The sequence below is a fragment of the Bos indicus x Bos taurus genome, chromosome 3, assembly GCF_003369695.1.
Source record: "Bos indicus x Bos taurus breed Angus x Brahman F1 hybrid chromosome 3, Bos_hybrid_MaternalHap_v2.0, whole genome shotgun sequence".
NCBI classification, from domain to species: domain Eukaryota; kingdom Metazoa; phylum Chordata; class Mammalia; order Artiodactyla; family Bovidae; genus Bos; species Bos indicus x Bos taurus.
The window spans coordinates 51,258,580-51,280,129 of record NC_040078.1 but is presented as its reverse complement, the minus strand read 5'-3'; the positions used below and the strand labels follow the sequence as shown (position 1 = coordinate 51,280,129).

The 21,550-nt window shown below is 37.8% G+C and overlaps 2 protein-coding genes across 14 annotated transcripts in view; one reads left to right on the top strand and one right to left on the bottom strand.

Annotated features, from left to right (window-relative positions):
- Nucleotides 1-521, bottom strand: part of GLMN (glomulin, FKBP associated protein) — a 44,942-nt gene extending 44,421 nt beyond the window's left edge. For 2 of the 4 annotated variants that reach the window (XM_027536519.1, XM_027536523.1), the window contains exon 1: nucleotides 435-521. The gene's annotated coding sequence lies outside the window, so the exon portion shown is untranslated. Of the gene's footprint in view, nucleotides 1-87; nucleotides 107-385; nucleotides 405-434 lie in introns of those variants that run through there. The other 2 variants (XM_027536521.1, XM_027536522.1) reach the window with 2 other exon arrangements.
- A 41-nt stretch (nucleotides 522-562) lies between these two features.
- The window catches only part of RPAP2 (RNA polymerase II associated protein 2), a 127,688-nt gene continuing 106,700 nt past the window's right edge, over nucleotides 563-21,550 (top strand). For all 10 annotated transcript variants that reach the window (XR_003510300.1, XR_003510301.1, XM_027536515.1 and 7 more), the window contains exons 1-6: nucleotides 563-674; nucleotides 1,414-1,459; nucleotides 6,556-6,670; nucleotides 11,828-11,926; nucleotides 12,134-12,199; nucleotides 14,175-14,263. Coding sequence is in view for 8 of the 10 variants with exons in the window: in XM_027536515.1 (XP_027392316.1) it covers nucleotides 602-674; nucleotides 1,414-1,459; nucleotides 6,556-6,670; nucleotides 11,828-11,926; nucleotides 12,134-12,199; nucleotides 14,175-14,263 (488 nt within the window). In the remaining 2 variants the exon portion in view is untranslated. The remainder of the gene's footprint in view (nucleotides 675-1,413; nucleotides 1,460-6,555; nucleotides 6,671-11,827; nucleotides 11,927-12,133; nucleotides 12,200-14,174; nucleotides 14,264-21,550) is intronic.

Here is a 21,550-nt window from a genome sequence, read left to right as displayed (position 1 = left end):
TCGCACTTGACAGAAATTGGAGTGTAACACCTGGAGGGGATGAAAGTTGGGATGCCTTCCACCCCAAAAGTAACAAGCATTACAGACCCGGGCATCTGTCTGTAACAGATGTACTGCGCCCCGCCCCATATAGTGAAATCACTGTATCGCGCGAAAACAGGCAACAGGCCGCCCTCAGGGCTATACCGCCGGGTTCCCAGCCCAGTAGTAGAGGCGGGGTTCCGCCGGATCCTCACAGCAGCCGGCTGCAGGGCGAATAAAACCCCAGCGCGCGTGCAGGCGGCATCCAAGGGAAGCCATTTCTCCCGGTTCCTGCCTGCGTCGGCCATTGGGCCCCAGACCTCAAGGAGGCCTCGGCCCCGACGCCGGGTCCTCCGCGGCTCACCTCCCACCGCGAGCCCCGGCCGCCAGGGACCCCGCGTGTATCCACCTACCGCCAGGCCTCTCTCCCCGCTCGCGGCTCTCCTCCGCAGCCGCCGCCGCCGCGCTGCTTTCCGGGTCCCTCCCCTCCTGGCCGGCCCCGCCCCGCGCTGCGCGACGGGAGGCGGAGTCTTGGGGGGGAAAGACGCCAAGGTCGGTTCCGACACTGACGACGCACCCCATGGCTGACTGGGTCGGACCGTGCTCTGCGGGCCGCAAAGCCCGGCGTTCCCGCGCCTCCCGAGATGTCGCAGGTAGGAGGAAGGGCCTGTTCCCAAGTTTGGAACTGAGGATTCGGCCCCGACAGAATTCCAGATGGAGGCATGTGGGCGCTCCCGAAAGGCTGCCCCAGGGAAGGAGATCCTCGGGGGCAAGAAGGCCAAGAGCTTTCTACCGCCGAACTGTCGCCTTCTGGAAAAGACCTTCGTCCGAATCCCCATCTCTTGACGCTAGTCTTCCAAGATTTCCCCCAAAATGGGCTGGCTGTGCTCCAGGCTCTAAGGGACAGGGCAGGAGAGGTCCTGAGAGCCTACAATCGGGGTCGTCTGAGTGGGCAGGTGACCAGGAGGGCGTTGGAAGGCCGAGTGCAGCCGGCCTTCACCCTAGCACTGGTCCTCCTTGCAGGTGGGCTGCCCCTATGGTGCCCTGAATCTCTTGAGGGGGGTCACACCCCTCTTTACCAGAGAACGAACATTGAGGGGGACAGAGAGAGGTTGCCCCTAGATCTCAGGCTTTCAGGAGTGCTTAATTATGCAACTAGGATAATGAGAAAATGCAGTCCTGAAAGAGGTACATTTTAAACAAGAAAAATAATTAGCTTGCAAAACCAAATTGGATTCCCTACTCATTTCATTTGATTTTCACACAGAGTTGGAAGTGAAATGTGTGGAGAAGAAGAAAGGATGGTCTACAGTTTATTTGGGCAAGAATCTGTCCTGTAACCTGGTGTTCGTGTACACTTGACCTACTGTTTTTTGTTTCTTTTAATGGTAGGTACTAAGCAGACAAGTGCCTTGAACCAAGAAGATGCTTCTCAAAGGTATGAGAACTACAGACAGCTGCTTTCACTTATCTGTTAATCACATACTAATTGAACCATTTGTAAAAAGTGTAATAGGTACTACCTCAGAGAAGATTATTTAGAGAGAAGGGGACGATCTGAGAAGTACTGTAAACTCTCACATAGACTGTTATTTCCCCTACTCTTCCATGCCTTAAGAAAACCAAGTTGACACTTTCAGATTGCTGGTGAATGTATTACTGTCTGTAGAAAAATGTCAGTGGTAATAAACATTCCTGAATTAACTAGGAACCTTTTTTTCATCTCTTCAGATACTTTCCTTTTTGTTTTATATGCCAGACTCCAAGAAACTTTTTGTTGTTTTTCTTTGTTTACATCATGTCCATATTTTCAGCAGAAAGTTGTTCTATACTATTCAATGAGCATCTCCTAAAAAGGCAACCTTTATCTCCTGGGACAAAATTCTTAGAATAGATGTCATCTTTGAGGATGATGTAACTATATATAAGTTATGATTTTATGAAGTATTGGCTTTAGTTCATTCATTCAAGAATTATTTACTGAATGTAAGATATGCTATATCTGTGTTCGTCTCTGTGGATAAGACTTTTTTTAATTTTAATTGAACTCTAGTTGATTTATATTAGTTTCAGATGTACAATATAGAGATTAAATATTTTTATAGATTATATTCTAAGTTATTACAAAATAATAACTAAATTTCCCTGCTATACAATACTTCCTTGTTGCTCATTTATTGTATACATAGTTTGTATCTCTTAATCCCATACCCCACTCTTGCCCTTCCCCCTGCTGTTTCCCCACTGGTAACCACTGATTTGTCCTCTATATAAGTGATCTCAGAATATTTGTCTTTCTCTGAGTTACATCACTAAGCATAATATCCTCTAGGTACATCCATGTTGTCGCAAATTGCAGAATTCCATTCTTTTTTATGGCTGAATAGTATTACGTGGCATGTGTAAACCACATCATCTTTATCCATTCGTCTGTTGATGGACACTTACATTGCTTCTGTATCTTGGCAATTATAAATTATGCTCCTGTGAACACTGAGGTGCATGTGTCTTTTCAAACTAGTGTTGTCATTTTCTTCACATGTATACCCAGGAGTGAAGTTGCTGGATCATATGGTAGTTCTGGTTTTTTAGGGAACCTCTATACTGTTTTCTGAAGTGGCTGCACCAATTTACATTCCCACCAACAGGAGGATTCCCTTTTCTCCACATCCTCCTCAACATTTGTTATTTGTAGACTTAAATGAGCCTTTTTGACAGATGTGAGGTGGTATGTCATTTTGTGGTTTTGATTTGCATTTCTCTGATGATTAGCGATGTTGAGCATTTTTTGATGTGCCTGTTGGCCATCTATACATCCTTGGGAAAGTGTCGTGTTTCTTCTACCCAGGTTTTAATTGGATTTTTTTTTGATATTGAGTTGTGTGAACTGTTTATATATTTTGGATATTAACCTCTAATTGGTCATATCATTTGCAAATATTTTCTCCCCATCAGTAGATTGTCTTCATTTTGTTGATGGTTTCCTTTTGTTTGCAAAAGTTTTTAAGTATAATTAGGTCCTTCCTGTTTGTTTATATTTGCTCATTCCCTTCACCTTCGAAGACAGATTTTTAAAAATTGCTAAGATTTATGTCAAAGGCTGTTCTGCCTGTGTTCTCTTTGGGGAGTTTTTCAGTTTCAGAGACCCTGAGGATATGATTTTGAACAGTACAGACACAGTTCCTATCTAGTAGAACAGAGAAATACCAATTAAATTATCACAAATAAATACATAATTGCAAATGAAAAGACTGTGATGGAACTAAAAACAGAAGAGGTTGGCAGGAAGGGTGGTATGTGTTCAGAGAAAAACTTCTCTGAAAAAGTAATAATTAAACTGACTGGAAATATTGTAAAGTAATTAGCCTCTAATTAAAATATGTAAATTTAAATTAAAAAAAACCAAACTGATTGGAAGGCTAGGTAGGCATTTACCAGACAGAGTAGTGAGGAGAGACCTCCAGCTAGAAGCACCAATATATGTGACAAGAAAAAGCTTGATCATTTAAAGAAAGGAGAGATACCCAAGGTCGTGTGAAGCATTCTGAGCAAAGGAAGAAAGGAGTGTAGGAGTAAGTTAGAGGCAGGGTTGCATTCAAACAGTACCAGTAGGCTAGGGTGAGAAATTCAGATTTTCTAAGTGCAAACAAAACTTCAAGTGATAAAGTAATAGAATTTAAGTTTCAAAAGTGTTAAGGTGTTAGGGATAATGATCATTTGGGAGTAGAGAAATCAGATGAATTTGAGATCTGTTTTCCTATGGAGCAGAATGACTATACTTGGCTTTAGAAAATAATAAAACAGTAAAGTTTAGTTAATAATGATAATATGCAGGTCTCTTCAGTGTGGATCTGACTACATGCCTAAGGAGATTATCTTTTATTCTAAGTACCAAGTGAAGAATATAGATAAGCTGAAATGTATTTCAAGCATCACCTAGGATGATTTGCTTGAAATTTGCTTGCAGGTGATGATCATCACCCAGGATGATCCTTGAGGGTAACCGCCTAGGTGTTGAGAGAAGTGATCCTTCATGAATTTATTCCTACTGAAAAATACTTCTACGTTCAATCCAGCTGAATAGTATTAAGCCAGAAATTATAAAGAGCTTTGTGAAAATATAAAACAATTCTGTAACTCACATTGAAGTTTTCATTTAAAAATATGTTAATGTATAATGGATATATTACTATTAAATGAGTTCATGAGTGCTTGAAATTTTTCTCACCTTTAATCCCAGTATGGTAACTATCAACAAATACAATCTGCATAAGCAAAAACTAAGATTATAAAGGACCACTGATGCCCAGAAGTTTGAGAACCACTGCTGTAGACCACACCATGTGTCGTCATGAGGGATAGAAGGGAGCTCTGAGACAGGGCTGTCCATGGGAAACAGCTGTAGATATTCATCAGTTCAGAGGAGTCTGCTGTTCCTGCAGGTTGAGGTAATTCCTTAAGTCAGCAACTCCTAATGCACATTCTAGTCTGATCTTAGTAAATGACATAGCTTTTATTGGTAAGTAGCAAAATGAGGAAAATAATGTTTTTCATAAAGCTAAGTATATTCAGTACAAAGAACTTTGGCACTACACAGAAAACTTTTTTCAGTACAAAGAATATTTAATCTGTGTCCATGTCGTTTTTACATTTTTGATGTAAGATTGGTCTTTATGAGATGGTGGGAGAACAGGTGTTAATTACAAGTTTCTTCTTTGTAGGGAAAGAGCAGATTAACCAAAGTGGTGGTGGTCAGGCTCTCTTGCCCCAGGGCATCTCGCTCTGACCCCAGGTTTTGTAAATACATGGTCATGTAACAGCTGAGATAACTTAGAGCTCCGCGCATGCATGTCATGATGTACCCACTTGGCCACGGGCCACTTTTGTTCTGTAAACATATGAGCTCCACCTAAAGAGCTTTTTGGCTGTGTTAGGGCTGTGTCCACTGGATTAGTCATGAGAGGAGAGAATACAGTGTATCTGCTGCTACAGCTGTTGCAGTCAGGAGAGAATAAATGTGTCGTCACTTACTATGACTCCTTGAGTTTTCTTCCAGGTTCCCTGCTAGCGCCTTGCCTACCCTGGGTTTAGTGAACAGTGTGAACAGTGGGACATTCTTGTTTTAATGTCCTTATTTGTCCCTAGCTGGCAGTCTTCTGTCAATTCTCCAAATTGTTTTTGTAAAACATATTGCTCCAGGCAAGAAATTAGATGCTAAAGTCTTGGCAGTCAATAAAGGTAGGGAGAAAAGGTGAATATATTCTCAGTTCAGTTCAGTCACTGAATCGTGTCTGACTCTTTGAAACCCCATGGACTGCAGCATGCTAGGCTTCCCTGTCCATCACCAACTCCCAGAGCTTGCTCAAACTCATGTCCATTGAGTCGATGATGCCATCCAACCATCTCATCCTCTGATGTCCCCTTCTCCTCCTGTCTTCAATCTTTCCCAGCATCAGGGTCTTTTCCAATGAGTCCATTCTTCACATCCTGTGGCCAAAGTATTGGAGCTTCAGCATCAGTCCTTGCAATGAATATTCAGGACTGAGTACATTCTAGGTCCAGATATGAGAGCAGTCAAGGTCCAGGATGGCAGCAGAGTTGTTCTGGTGGGCCAGTAGAAACTAGTGTAGCAAACAAGTCACCAAGATAGTTGGTATCTTTGTTCCCATGGTACTGGTTCTCAACCCTGTTATACACTAGGTTTATCTGGAGCACTTTTAAGAAAACACCATTAATTAGAGCCCATCCTCAAAGATTCTTATTTAGTTAGCCTGCAATGGGACCTGAGCATGGTATCTTTTTTAAAAAAGGTCTCATCAGATGATCCCTAAACTGCAGCTGGAATTGAGGACACTGTGTTAGGACCATTTTTTGATCAGATAGCCTCTGCTTTTATATGTGTGGGGCCCACAGAGGCTGACAGATCTTCACTGGTGCCTCCTAGATTGTTGTTTTCCTGAACCGTATAGTCATACCAGTATAGTTATTTAGTAAGACTTTACAACAAAATTAAGTAAATACTTCTTTGTGAATATGACTGTCCTGTTAAACCAGGCTGGCCATTTAGTTAACATTTGAGAATTAGCACAAAGAATTTGTATTTAGAGAACAACCAAAATCATATTTTTCTTCTCCATTCCCTTCTGATTTCTAATGATTTCAAGGGAAAAGCCTCCATTTTTAGGTAAAAGCTCAGAGAAATGATAGAGAATGATAAATTATCATTTCAATAATGATAGAGACTTAACTGGCAAAAAAAGATTTCCTCCCATTTTCTTTTCTGTAGGATACTCTAAATTCTTCCTTGTTCTCTGAGCCCTGGAAGTCAAATAATCCTGTTATGACAGACGTCAATAACAAGTACCTTGTTTCCCTTTTGAAAAATACTGGATCAAAAGGAACAGCATTTAAAAATATACATTTAACCTTAATAGCAAAATAGTACATTGTTAGTGTTTAATTTTAAAATGTAGAAAATTGGCTATGCTAAAACTTAAGTAGAATAACTTAAATACCATTTTTTTTTAATTTTAGGAAAGCAGAACTAGAAGCAGCTGTGAGAAAGAAGATTGAGTTTGAGAGAAAAGCTTTACATATTGTGGAACAGCTTTTAGAAGAGAATATTTCAGAAGAATTCCTAAGGGAGTGTGTATGTATTGATAAATTATTACTTCTATATTATGTTGTTGTTTTGTTCAGTGGCTAAGTCAGTCATGTTGGAGTCTTTGCGACCCCATGTTCTACAGCACTCCAGGCTCCCCTATCCTTCACTATCTCCTGGAGTTTGCTCAAACTCATGTCCATTGAGTCGATGATACTGTCTAACCAACTCATCCTCTGCCCTCCTCTTTTTGTTTTGCCTTCCATCTTTCATAGTGTCAGGGTCCCTTATAATGAATCGGCCCTTCACTTCAGGTGGACAAAGTATTAGAGCTTTAGCATCAGTCCTTCCAGTGAATACTCAGGGTTGATTTCCTTTAGGATTGACTGGTTCATCTCCTTGCAGTCCAAGGGACCCTAGGAGTCTTCTCCAGCACCAGAATTCGGAAGCATCAGTTATATGGCACTCAACTTTCTTTATGGTCCAACTCTCACATCCATACATGACTACTGGAAAAACCATAGCTTTGACTATATATGGACCTTTGTTGGCATTGTGGTGTCTCTGCTTTTTAATAATGCTGTCTAGGTTTGTCATAGCTTTTCTTCCAAGGAGCAAGCATCTGAATTTCATGGCTGCAGTCACCATCTTCAGTGATTTTAGAACCCAAGAAAATAAAATCTGCCACTGTTGCCATTTTTTCCCTATCTGTTTGCCATGAAGTGATGGAACCAGATGCCATTATCTTAGTTTTTTGAATGTTGAGTTTTAAACCAGCTTTTTCACTCTCCTCCCTCACCCTCATCAAGCGGCTTTTTAGTTCCTCTTTGCTTTCTGGCATTAGGGTGGTATCATCTGCATATCTGAGATTATTGACATTTCTCCCAGCAGTGTTGCTTCCAACTTGTGATTCGTCCAGCCCGGCATTTTGCATGATGTGTTCTGCATTTGTTAATTAAGCAGAGTGACAATATACAGCCTGAACATACTCCTTTCCCAGGTTTGAGCCAGTCCATTGGTTCCGTGTTTGGTTCCAACTACTGCTTCTTGACCTGCATACACATGTTTCTCAGGAGGCAGGTAAGGTGGTCTGGTATTCCCATCTCTTGGGAGAATCTCTTGAAGAATTTTCCACAGTTTGTTGTAATCCACACAGTCAAAGGCTTTATTGTAGTCAATGCAGCAGAAGTAGATGTTTTCCTGGAATTCTCTTGCCTTTTCTGTGATCCAGTGTATGTGGCAGTTTGATCTCTGTTCCTCTGCCTTTTCTAAACCCAGCTTTTACATCTGGAAGTTATCACTTCATGTACTGTTGAAGCCTAGTTTGAAGGATTTTGAGTATTACCTTGCAAGGATGTGAAATAAGCACAATTGTATGTTAGTTTGAATATTCTTTGGCATTGCCCTTCTATGGGATTGGAATGAAAATTGACTTTTTCCAGTCCTGTGGCCACTGCTGAATTTTCCAAATTTGCTAACATATTGAGTGCAGCACTTTAACAGCATCATCTTTTAGGATTTGAAATAGCTGGAATTCCATCACTTCCACTTGCTTTGTTTGTAGTAATGCTTCCTAAGGCCCACTTCACTTCACACTCTAGGATGTCAGGCTCTAGGTGAGTGACCACACCATTGCGATTATCTGGATCATTAAGACCTTTTTTTATACAGTTCTGTGTATTCTTGCCACCTCTTTTTAACTTTTTCCATTTCTGTTAGGTCTTTGCTGTGTCTCTCCTTTATTGTGCTCATCTTTGCATGAAGTGTTCCCTTGGTATCTCCAATTTTCCTGAAGAGATCTCTAATCTTTCCCATTCCCATTTTCCTCTAATTCTTGGCATTGTTCATTTAAGAAAGCTTTCTTCTTTGCTGTTCTCTGGAACTCTGCCTTCAGTTGGGTGTGTCTTTCCCTTTCTCCTTTGCCTTTTGCTTCACTTCTTTTCTCAGCTGTTCGTAAGGCCTCCTAAGACAACTGCTTTGCCTTCTTGGCATTTCTTTTTCTTTAGGAGGGTTTTGGTCACTGTCTTCTGTACAGTGTTACAAACCTCTGTCCATAGTTCTTCAGATACCCTTATCAGATCTAATCCATTGAATCTATTTGCACTTCCACTTTATAATCATAAGGGATTTGATTTAGGTCATACCTGAATGGCCAAGTGGTTTTCCCTGCGTTCTTCAGTTTAAGTCTGAATTTTGTAATAAGGACTTCATGATCTGAGCCACAGTCAGCTCCCGGTCTTGTTTTTGCTGACTGTATAGAGCTTCTCCATCTTTGGCACCAAAGAATATCATCAGTCTGATTTCAGTATTGACTATCTGGTGATGTCCACATGTAGAGCCATCTCTTGTGTTTTGGAAGAGGATATTTGCTATGACCAGTGTGTTCTCTGGACAAAACTCTGTGAGCTTTTGCCCTGCTTCATTTTGTACTGCAAGGCCAAACTTGCTAGATATTTCAGGTATCTCTTGACTTCCTGCTTTTGCATTCCAATCCCCTGTGATGAAAAGGACATAGTTTTTTGGTGTTAGTTTTAGAATGTCTTGTAGGTCTTTATAGAACATTCAACTTCAGTGTCAGTGGTTGGGGCATAGACTTGGATTACTGTGTTGTTGAATGATTTGTCTTGGAAACAAACCGAGATCATTCTCTCATTTTTGAGATTGCACCCAAGTACTACATTTCAGACTCTTTTGTTGACTATGAGGGCTACTCCATTTCTTCTAAGGGATTCTTGCCCACCATAGTAGATATAATGGTCATCTTAATTAAATTCACCCATTCCTGTCCATCATCACCTGTCCATGATTCCTAAGATGTCAGTGTTCACTCTTGCCATCTCCTGGTTGACCACATCTAATTTGCCTTGATTCATGTACCTAACATTCCAGGTTCCTATGCATTATTGTTCTGTACAGTATCAGACTATACACCACCAGACACATCCACAACTAGGAGACATTCCCACCTCAGTCCACTCTCTTCATTCTTTCTGGAACTGTTTCTCCAGTAACATTGGACACCTACTGACCTTGGGGGCTCATCTTTCAGTGTCATACCTTTTTGCCTTTTCGTACTGTTCATGGGGTTCTCAAGGCAAGAACGCTGAAGTGGTTTGCCACCAGCTTCCCTGGTGGCTCAGATGGTGAAGATACTGTCTACAATGCAGGAGACCTCAGTTTGATCCCTGGGTAGGGAAGATCCCCTGAAGAAGGAAATGACTACCCACTCCAGTATATTTTCCTAGAGAATCCCATGGACAGAAGAGCCTATTGGGCTGCAGTTCATGGGGTTGCAAAGAATCAGACATGACTGAGAGACTAACACTTCCATAGTATAAAGTCTTTAAATCGGTATAACATGAAACTTCCTTGCATTATTGAAATCTTTGAATTTGTTGTCAGTCACACGCTATATAATTTGTGCATTTAAAGATAACCAGCTATTACTATTATGCATTCTTTGTTTTATAATGACTTTAAAATGTACTTGAGAGAGGTAACATGCACGTTTTATCCCTTAATAGTAGTTCTTTTAACCAGTCTGCTAATCTCACTTGATTTTCATTGCTTTGCACTGCTGATTGCCATGTCCTTTTTTCATAGGCTGTATGTTGTCCTGTTTTAGTAATAGAAAATCATTATTTCTGTTAATGTAACTTCATTCATTTTGATATTTTAAAAACATGAGATACAGACCCCCTATGGTTTAATCAACACATGAGAATTATCATTTACATTAAAAATTATTTTTGTTTTCATTAATGGCTTTATTGCATTAAAAACTTGAAATGTGTGTTATATCCTCATAATCCTTATGAGAAAAAAGAAATGGAAAATTAAAGCTAGAGATTTTATTGTAGAAATAATTCTTGGTGTGGCTCAGAGATTTTCCTAAACAAGAGGAATATAAATATGACAATATTTAAATTGATACGGGTAACTGCATCAGAATCTCCATACTCGATGACTCTAAAGACAAACCAGAAATGCTGCTTTGTCTCAAGAACTGAGGTTTGTTTGTTTGTTGTTTTTTTATTGAAGTTCCGTTAGTATACAATGTAATGTTAGTTTCTGGTATACAGCCAAGTGTTCAGTTACACTTGTGTGTGTGTGCACATGCATGCTTAGTCACTCAATCATCTCTGACTCTGCTGTGGTTCTCTGTGCTATACAGCAGGGCCTTGTTTATTTTTTATATAATATATATATATATATATATATTTCATTTATATCTGTAATTAGCACCCTTTCTAACCACCCACTGCCACTCTTCCCATCATTACTGCTTTCCCCAATTCCATACTCCATTCCGCTAAGCTGTTGCCTAACTCATGGAGAACACAGCAGACACCTGGATTTTTTTCTCTACTGCACTCCCTTGCTCACCTTAGCTTACTTAGCCTCGCCTTTACTCCTCCTCATCAGAAGAGGGGACATTCTTCTTTGCCTTGACCCATCCTTCCACCTATTTGCTCAACTTCATCTTCTTCCTCCTCTTCTGAGACTTTCTTCATCACTCTATCTCTTGCCTTTAAACATTCCCCTCTAGCCTACTGACATAGCCAACCCATCATTCTGGGTGGTAGATCTGAGATTATTTGAACAAGAAAATGTCAAAGAAAAATATTTGGTGTTAGCTTATAACTGTCACCTCACTGTTGTGTTTTTTCAGAAGATGGAAGATTTTGCACAAAAATTTGTTCAGGAGTCACAATGACACCTTTAATATACTTTGTTTATAAGACTATGCTTTCAGAAATAGGTAAAATTGTATATAATTTTATTTTTATTTTTGAGTAACACTTTTAAAAATAAAAAATATACTATTAATATTTTCCTTTGATATAGTAATCAGAATAGCATCACCTCTTCCTCTTGCCTCAATTATTTCATGAATTGTATAATCTACAAAGATGTATAGTTTACTATGGCAGAAATTTTAGGGGTTTTATGGGTTTGTGTTTTTTAAATAATAACTTACATTTCCTAAGTACTTAGAATGTGTCTAGAAGCACTTTTCTAAGTGCTTTTCCTTTATTTTCTCCTCTGATTCTATCAAATCTATGAGATCGGTACATCAAACCTATAAGATTGGTACTTTTACGATCCCTGTGTTTTCATATAAGATCAATGAGGCCTAAAGAGCTGATAAATAAACTTTTTGAATAATCTGGTCAAGTAAGTGCCCCTCTCATTTCGTTGCAGGGGAAATTCATCACACCTGCTCACTATAGTGATGTTGTGGATGAGCGTTCTATTATCAAACTCTGTGGCTATCCTTTATGTCAGAACAAGCTAGGAATTGTAAGTAACTTTTTTTTCTTGAACATGTAGACTTTTAACTTTCGTATTTACCAAAATACCATGTAAAAAGAACAATAAATAAAACCGAGGTCATGAACTAATGATGTGGGTTAGCCAAAGATACAATATGTAGATGACTTAATGTTAACCATAAAGTTCATGTTTATTACTTGAATTCTATCATACACTATACTTTCTTTTCTTTAGGTACCAAAACAGAAATATAAAATTTCTACCAAAACTAATAAAGTCTATGATATTACTGAAAGAAAGGTAAGTTTAAAGATTATCATCACTGTGGGAGTTAATATTTAATATTATACTAAATGGAATTCTAAAAATATCTGTTTAAAATTTTGCCTTTTAGAAAATGACTATGTTAAAAGTTTTTCGTTTATAAATATTTATAGCATTCAAAAATTTTTTTGCTTACACTTTAATTAGTATGTGAACATTTAAAAATTGCATATTGGCATGAATTCAGGTGAGTGAATCATAGAACAGAATAGAGAGCCAGAAACAGACTTCTACTACTTATGTGGACACTGAACATAAGACATCAGGAGTATTTTAGATCAGTGGAGAAAGGATGGGTTTTTTAATAAATTATATAAGCCCAATTATCCATACAGAAAAAATGATAGCTATTAGAGTGTGTATACAAAGATCAATTTTAGGTAGATTAAGAACCTAAATGTAAAAAAATATGTTTTTAGAACTTGGAGAGAATTTATTAAATAAGATAGAAAATTATAGACCATAGAGGAAAAACTGATAAATTTTTCTACATTAAAATAGACAACATTGCTCATTAGAAGTTCTAAAACAAGAGTGAAAAGATAAGCTACAAATCAGGAGTTACATTTCTCACACATAACTGACCACAGATTCATACTTCTGGTCAAATAAATATTGATACAACCTTTCTCAGAAACTGTTTGGCAAAATCAAATTTGTTAAAGTCAAATTTACACATTCTTTGAGACCATTCTGTTCTTTGGTATAAACTCTTTCTTATTTAACCTGTGTACACAAGTACATATGTGTATCAGTGTTCCTTGTGCTTAGTTGCTCAGACGTGTCCGACTCTTTTGCAACCTCGTGGACTGTAGCCTGCTGCTTGGTTGCTCAGATGTGTATGACTCTTTTGTGTCCCCGTGGACTGTAACCTGCCAGGCTCCTCTGTCCATGGGGTTTTCCAGGCAAGAATATGGGGGAAGGTTGCCATTCATCCTCCAGGGGATCTTCCTGACCCAGGGATGGAACCTGGGTCTCCTGTATTGCAGGCAGATTCTTTACCATCAGAACTACCAGGGAAGCCCATGAATGTTCCTAGTAGGATAAACAAAATATGGTGCATATTCAGTACATAAAATAGAATGTTATTTAGCCTTCAGAAGGAAAGAAATTCTGACACAGCTACAACTGAATGAAGACATTGTTCTAAGTGAGATAAGCCAGTACAAAAGGAAAAATAGTCTATGATTCTACTTATGTAACATAATTGAGAGTAGTCAAATTTATGGAGACAGAAAGTAGAATGGTTTTTGTCACAGGAGGTGGAAATGGGGAGTTACAGTTTAATCGGTGTGAAGTCTCAGTTTTGTAAGATGAAAAGATTTCTGGAGATGGATGATGGTGATAGTTGCAAAATAGTAAGAGGTACTTAAAGCCACTGACCTGAACACTTAAAAATGTGTAAGATGATGAATTTTGTGTATCATCCCACAATTTTTTTAATGTAAAAATTGTAATTAAAAAAGGTTCATGTAACATGGTAATGATAACAAAAAATAGCAACTCATTGTTCTTAAACGGTAACTAAAAGGTAGTAATACTTAGGCAATGGAATGTAATACACAGTGTAAATGCATACGCTATGGCTACATAAATGACTCTGGAAAACATGATGTGGAACAGAATACAAGAATACATAATATTATTCCATTTAGACAAAGTTTAAAAATAGGCAAAACTAAATGTCAGTAGCAAGACTGAAAGAAAGCAAAGGAATGAGTAATAGAATTTATGATAGTGGTTATCTCTGGGGAATGTGGAAAGCGATGCGATTGGGGAGGAACACAGAAAAGCCTTCAAAGGTACTAAATCTTATTTCTTAACTTGAGTGGTCAATTCTTGGATTTTTTTTTTCTGTGAACTACATATTTATGTTTTATATTCTCTTCTGTACATAAATTGTATTTCAAATAAGAACAATAAGTTGCTGGTTTTAAAATGTTCTTTTCAGTGTTTTTGCAGCAATTTTTGTTATAAAGCATCTAAGTTTTTTGAAGCACAAATTCCTAAAAGTCCAGTGTGGATTCGCGAGGAAGAAAGGTAATTTAAATCATTATGTATATATTTGTTCATATATTTCTTTATAGTTTTTGAGATATGTAAAGAGTAGGTTAGTTTTCTTTGGAATGCATTTATTATATACATTTTCATTGTGGGGAAATGGTTATATTTCAAGCAGAATTTTTAAGGATTTTACACTTAAAATCAGAAAGTACCTACAGATGTTACTTGTTTTCTGTTTTAGCTTTAAGAACAAAATGAACTTTGCTTCCTGCTCTCATGGTTATTTCTATTAATCCTAATAATATAATAATCCTGGGATGAGAATTTTAAATTTTTCCAGAAGGTACAGGATCTTAGATCCAACTGAACTTACTTTGTTAGGAAGCTGTATGTGCATGCCATGTGCTAAGTCGCTTCAGTTGTGTCTAACTCATTGTAACCCCATGATTGTAGCCTAACAGGCTCCTCCATCCATGGGATTTTCCAGGCAAGAATTTTAGAGTGGGTTGCCATGCCCTCCTCCAGGGGATCTCCCCAACCCAGGGATCAAACCCATGTCTCTGTCTGCTGCATTGGTAGAAGTGTTCTTTACCACTCGTGCCACCTAGAGAACTGTATCTTGCTGTTCTGTTACTAAGTCATGTCCGACTCTTTGCAGTGCCATGGACTGCTTCCTGTCCTTCACTCTTTTCCAGAGTTTGCTCAATGCCCATTGAGTGGGTGATGCTCTGCAACCATCTCGTCTTCTGCCACTCTCTTCTCCTTTCGCCTTCAGTCTTTCCCAGCATCAGGGTCTTTTACAACAAGTTGGCTCTTCAAATCAGGTGGCCAAAGTATTGGAGCTTCAGCATCAGTCTTTCCAATGAATTTTCAGGGTTGATTTCCTTTAGGATTGACTGGTTTAATCTCCTTTGCACTCCAAGGGACTCTTGAGTCTTCTTCAGCACCACATTTCGAAAGTCCAATTCTTTGGCACTCAGCCTTCTTTATGGTCCAGCTCTCACATCTGTACATGACTACGGGAAAAACAATAGCTTTGACTAGACAGACCTTTGTTGGCAAAGTGGTGTCTCTGCTTTTTAATATGCTGTCTAGGTTGGTCATAGCTTTTCTTCCAAGGAGCGAGCGTCTTTTAATTTCACGGCTGCAGTCACCATCTGCAGTGATTTTGGAGCTCAAGAAAATAAAATCTGCCAGTGCTTCCACTTTTTCCCCATCTATTTGCCTTGAAGTGATGGGACTGGATGCCGTGATCTTTGTTTTTTGAACGCTGAGTTTTCAGCCAGCTTTTTCACTCTCCGCTTTCATCCCCATCAAGAGGCTTTTTAGTTCCTCTACACTTTTTACCATTAGAGTCTTGTCATCTCTATATCTGAGGTTGTTGATATATCTCCTGTCAGTCTTGATTCCAGCTTGTGATTCATCCATCCTGGTATTTTGCATGATGTACTCTGCATATAAACTAAATTAAGCAGAGTGAGAATATACAGCCTAGTCGTACCCCTTTCCCAGTTTGGAACCAGTCAGTTGTTCCATGTAAGGTTCTAATCATTGCTTCTTGACCCACATACAGGTTTCTAAAGTAAGGTGGTTTGGTATTTCCATCTCTGAAAGAATTTTCCAATTTGTTGTGATCCATACAGTTAAAGGCTTTAGCATAGTCGGTGAATCAGAAGTAGATGTTTTTCTGGAATTGCCTTGCTTTCTCTGTCATCCAAAGGATCTTGGTAATTTGATTTCTGGTTCCTCTGCCTTTTCTAAACACAGCATGTACATCTGAAAGTTCTCAGTTCACCACTGCTGAAGCCTAGCTTGAAGGATTTTGAGCATAACTGTGTTAGCATGCAAAATGAGCAAAATTGTATGGTATTTTGAACATTCTTTGGCATTACCCTTTTTTGGGATTGGAGTGAAAACTGACCTTTTCCAGTCGTGTGCCCATTGCTGAGTTTTCCAAATTTGCTGACATACTGAGTGTAGCACTTTGACAGCATCATCTTTTAGGATATAAAATAGCTCAGCTGGAATTCCATCACCTCCACTAGCCTTGTTTGTAGTAATGGTTTCTAAGACCCACTTGACTTCAGACTCTAGGTGAGTGACCACTTCATTGTGGTTTTTGGGTCATTAAGATCTTTTTTGTGTAGTCATTCTGTACATTCTTGCCACCTCTTCTTAATCTCTTCTGCTTCTGTTAGGTCCTTACCATTTCTGTCCTTTACATGCCCATCCTTAGGTGAAATGTCCCCTTAGTATCTCTAATTTTCTTGAAGAGATCTCTAGTCTTTCCCATTCTATTTTTTTTTCCCCTCTACTTCTTTGCACTGTTCATTTAAGAAGGCTTTCTTATCTCTAGAATTCTGCATTCAGTTGGTTATTTCTTTCCCTTTCTCCTTTGCTTTTTGCTTCTCTTCTTTCCTCAGCTATGTGTAATGCCATTCAGACAGCCACTTTGCCTTCTTGTATTTCTTTTTCTTTGGGATGGTTTTGGTTACTGCCTCCTGTACAGTGTTATGAACCTCTGTACATAGTTCTTAACTATGTACTAAGGTTAAAAAGTTCTAATTTAATTAATTAGAACTAATTTATTTAGTTTAATAATTATTTCTAATTTTGTTTTCTAACTTATTAAATAATTTATTATTTAATTTAATCTTTATTAAAAGTCAGTACAATATTTTATAAATTTAAAAAAGCCAATTTAAAGAGTCATTTTTAGCAAAAAAGTTTATAGACACTCATGGGTTGTTGCCTTTTGAGAAATGTTTGAACATTTATAACATTTTAGTAGTTGCTGAATTTGAAAGAGAATTCATTACTGAAGGAAAGTTGCCATAATGTTAAAGAGGAAACAAAAATTATTGTTATATATCTATACAAAGGCTTAAATTAATGAGATAATATCTCAAGTAATTCATGTTTGATAGAGAATATTATAACACAAAGCAGTGTTATTTGAGGTAAAATAAGATACATGCTAAATAATCTTACTGGATGCTCAAGTAACAGCACTGCTGTATGTTCACCTGGCATCAGTTGTACTGGTGACAGTAGCTTTGTTTGCAGACGCCTTTGCCTGCTGAGCCAATTCTGTGTGGTTTAGAATATGTTGAATATACTACAGTGTGGCCTTTGTTAATTGAATTAAACATTACAGAGACTAAATTGCTCATCATTTCTCTGCCAGCCTGACTTTCTTATTTGGAGATAAAAGATTGTAGCATTGTCCAATGTTTCTGGAAAGTTATAAGCACCTTTTTAACTATCATTTTTTCTCTTAATAATTCTTTCTAAATTTTTTTTTTTAAATTTTACTTTATTTTTAAACTTTACAAATCGTATTAGTTTTGCCAAATATCAAAATGAATCCGCCACAGGTATACATGTGTTCCCCATCCTGAACCCTCCTCCCTCCCCATACCATCCCTCTGGGTCGTCCTAGTGCACCAGCCCCAAGCATCCAGTATCGTGCATCAAACCTGGACTGGCAACTCATTTCATACATGATATTATACATGTTTCAATGCCATTCTCCCAAATCTTCCCACCCTCTCCCTCTGCAACAGAGTCCATAAGACTGTTCTATACATCAGTGTCTCTTTTGCTGTCTCGTACACAGGGTTATTGTTAGCATCTTTCTAAATTCCGTATATATGTGTTAGTATACTGTATTGGTGTTTTTCTTTCTGGCTTACTTCACTCTGTATAATAGGCTCCAGTTTCATCCACCTCATTAGAACTGATTCAAATGTATTCTTTTTAATGGCTGAGTAATACTCCATTGTGTATATGTACCACAGCTTTCTTATCCATTCATCTGCTGATGGACATCTAGGTTGCTTCCATGTCCTGGCTATTATAAACAGTGCTGCGATGAACATTGGGGTACACGTGTCTCTTTCCCTTCTGGTTTCCTCAGTGTGTATGCCCAGCAGTGGGATTGCTGGATCATAAGGCAGTTCTATTTCCAGTTTTTTAAGGAATCTCCACACTGTTCTCCATAGTGGCTGTACTAGTTTGCATTCCTACCAACAGTGTAAGAGGGTTCCCTTTACTCCACACCCTCTCCAGCATTTATTGCTTGTAGACTTTTGGATCGCAGCCATTCTGACTGGTGTGAAATGGTACCTCATAGTGGTTTTGATTTGCATGTATGACATGCAAATACATGACATTTCTCTGATAATGAGTGATGTTGAGCATCTTTTCATGTGTTTGTTAGCCATCTGTATGTCTTCTTTGGAGAATAGCAAGTGAAGCAACTGACAAACAACTGATCTCAAAAATATACAAGCAACTCCTACAGCTCAACTCCAGAAAAATAAATGACCCAATCTAAATTTCTTTCACGAGAGCTGCCATTGCCTCCTCAGTTCTAATGACAGCAACATATTACATTTCTCAGTGTTCAAACTGATGTTTGCTTGAGTTCTTAGCTTTGCTTCCAGAGATCTTTTTTCTACTTCTTGAACTTAGCGCTCTCCTTTAGTCCATCCACATATCTGCTTCAAAACCGTTTATCAAAGCACCTTTCCTGCCATCTGTTTTCTTCAAATTGGTACTTCCTTTAACTAATTTAAAAACATTCCTTCCTCTAACCTTTTCCCAAAATCTTACCATCCTATCTTCAGAATGCCTAGTTTTTTCCCAAAATATGAAGCTCTGTCAATTTATATTTATGGTTCTTGAAATTCTACTTTATATACCCTTCCCCACCTCACTAAAATGAAAGATAAAAATGCCCTTGGTTTTTTGAAACTTACCAACTTAATTTACATTTAAAGTGTGTAGGGACTTTCCTGGTTGTCCAGCCCTCTGCTGGACAGGGGGGTGCAGGTTCCATCCCTGGTCTGGGAGCTAAGAACCTGCATGCTGCACAGTGCGGCCAAAAAATAAAAGTAGGTAGGTAGGGCAGTGTACTCTTACTACCCAGCAGGATGCATGCGTCTGCTTGTGCACACACATGTGTGAAAGCCAATCTCTGTGGTTACGTTTAAATCTCATTGGGATAGCAAAACAAATACACTTGAGTGAAACAAATTTGACTTATTGTAATGGGCACCTATAATGTAAGTTAGTGAGGTTAAAACACCGCATAATGAAAAACTTTAAGCAGAGATGAGAAAATAAACTTACAGGAGTAGGATGTACTCAAGAGCTGAGGAGCCACTCAACATTTTTGAATAGAATTTAGTCTGGCATTGGTATGCAAGATGAATTAAAGGATCACAATGAAAGAACTGAAAGGATCCTTAGAGATAATTTAATCCAACTTCATTATCACACACGATCAGAAAGAATAAGTGTATTTCTTAAGCTAGTTATAGATTCTGAACAAAGCTAGGATTCTTTCTTGATTGGAAGTAACCAGTGAGCAATTTATAAATATACAGTTATCACATTGTACATAGTGTAACTATAGCCCTTATTTATGCGTAGTAGTTGTCCGTATACCATGTCAGTATTTTTCATAACTGGATGCATCAGTGTTACCTTAATTTCTGAATTCTTAAAGGCAAACATTATGTCAGTTTATTTAATCCACTAGAGGTCACTGTTTTTTCACAAAAAATGTTTGGTATTTTTATGTGTGCTAATGATCAGAATTCTGGAATTCAATATTTTCTTAAAAGGCTTGTCTAGATACTGTACGTATAAGCTTTACAAAAATGTATTTTAAAGAAAGTCTGTTCACATAACTTTACAGAAATGTATTTTAAAGTCTGTTCACATAGGTATGAATGTTACACCCCATAGTATATCTTTTAAAGGCAAAAAATGGCTTTAAAAAAAAAATGCCAACATTTAGTATTTAATGCAGAGATATTTTTATTAGTTTTGAACGAGTTGTAATAAATAAGGTGCTGCTGCTGCTAAGTCGCTTCAGTCGTGTCCGACTCTGTGCAACCCCATAGACGGCTGTATCACCATAATTGCAAGTTATAATTTTATTAATATTAATTGCTATTTTCATTATAATTTAAAAATAATAAATTTGAAAATCTACTCAAAGAATTAGATATTTTATTGTAATAACTTCCAAAATCTTTTTTTAATTGAAATATGGTTGACATACAGTATTATATATTAGTCTCAGGTGTACTAGTGGTGATTTGATAATTACATACATTATGGAATGATTACCATGATAAGTCCAGTAACCATCTGTTCCCATACAAAGTTATTACAGTATTATTGACCATATTCCTTATGCTGTACTTTACATCTCCGTGGCTTATTTCTTTTAAAATTGGAGGTTTGTACCTCTTAATCCCCTTCACCTATTTCATCGACACACACACCCGTCTCCCTTCTGGCAACCCCTTGTTTGTTCTCTGTATTCATGAACAATTTCCAGAATTTTTTACCATTTTACCTTATCCAACACATACATAGAACTGAACAAAAAGTTTTATGAAATAATGTTTATCCTCACTACATGGAAAGCCTCTGTTATTTTCTACTCTGTTGCTTTTTTTGAAATGCTGGTAGCAACCTCCTTAACTGGTTGGTCCTGATCTGCAGAGCACTGTTTTGTTGAATCCAGCTTAGGATTTTAGTATTGTTTTACTCTAGGAAAGTCTTATCAGCACTGAATCTCATTTTCCTCATTTGTAAAGTAGAAACTTGCATTTAACCTTAGTTCCCTTTCATTTTAATGTTTTAACAGTTCTAAGTCAGTCACTGCTGCTATAGTTGAAAGTTTTCTGGGTAAGAAATGTCTCATTTATAAAAATGATGAAAATTTAAAATATCAGCATAAGCCTAGGGAAATATATACTACCTTTTAGGGAAGTCTGTCTCATTTAAGAGTTTAGAATAAAAGTTACTGACTTTAATTAGAATTCTTTAGTCTTGTAGAAGGCTGATAAAAGACTGAATTGAAGTTTTTATATTATGAATAAAAACCAAGAATATTTTATAGTATGTCTCAAACAACTTGAAATCTACATATTCAGAGACACCATGATCTTACCATTTGTCAGTAGAATGTTAAATTTGACTCAGTTTGGTTTTTCTTACATTGTTATGAAAAGTAATATTAATCTATCCACCAGATTCTAAAATACTAAAGCCTATATTATCTCCTAAAATTTATCAAATATTACTTTGTGCCATAATGAACTCACTTCCTCCTTAGTAAAAATGTATAAAGCAGCTTAGGAAAAATTTAGACAAATTCATGAATTCTAGCTCCATATTTCTATTGAGGCTTTGGAGTCAGAAAGGGTCTTAGAGGGTTTGTGTTCCCTTGTTTTCCTTATTAAGGTAAAACTATCTGGAGTGTGTCTTTAATGTCGTGGACAGCAGCAGTGCTTTACA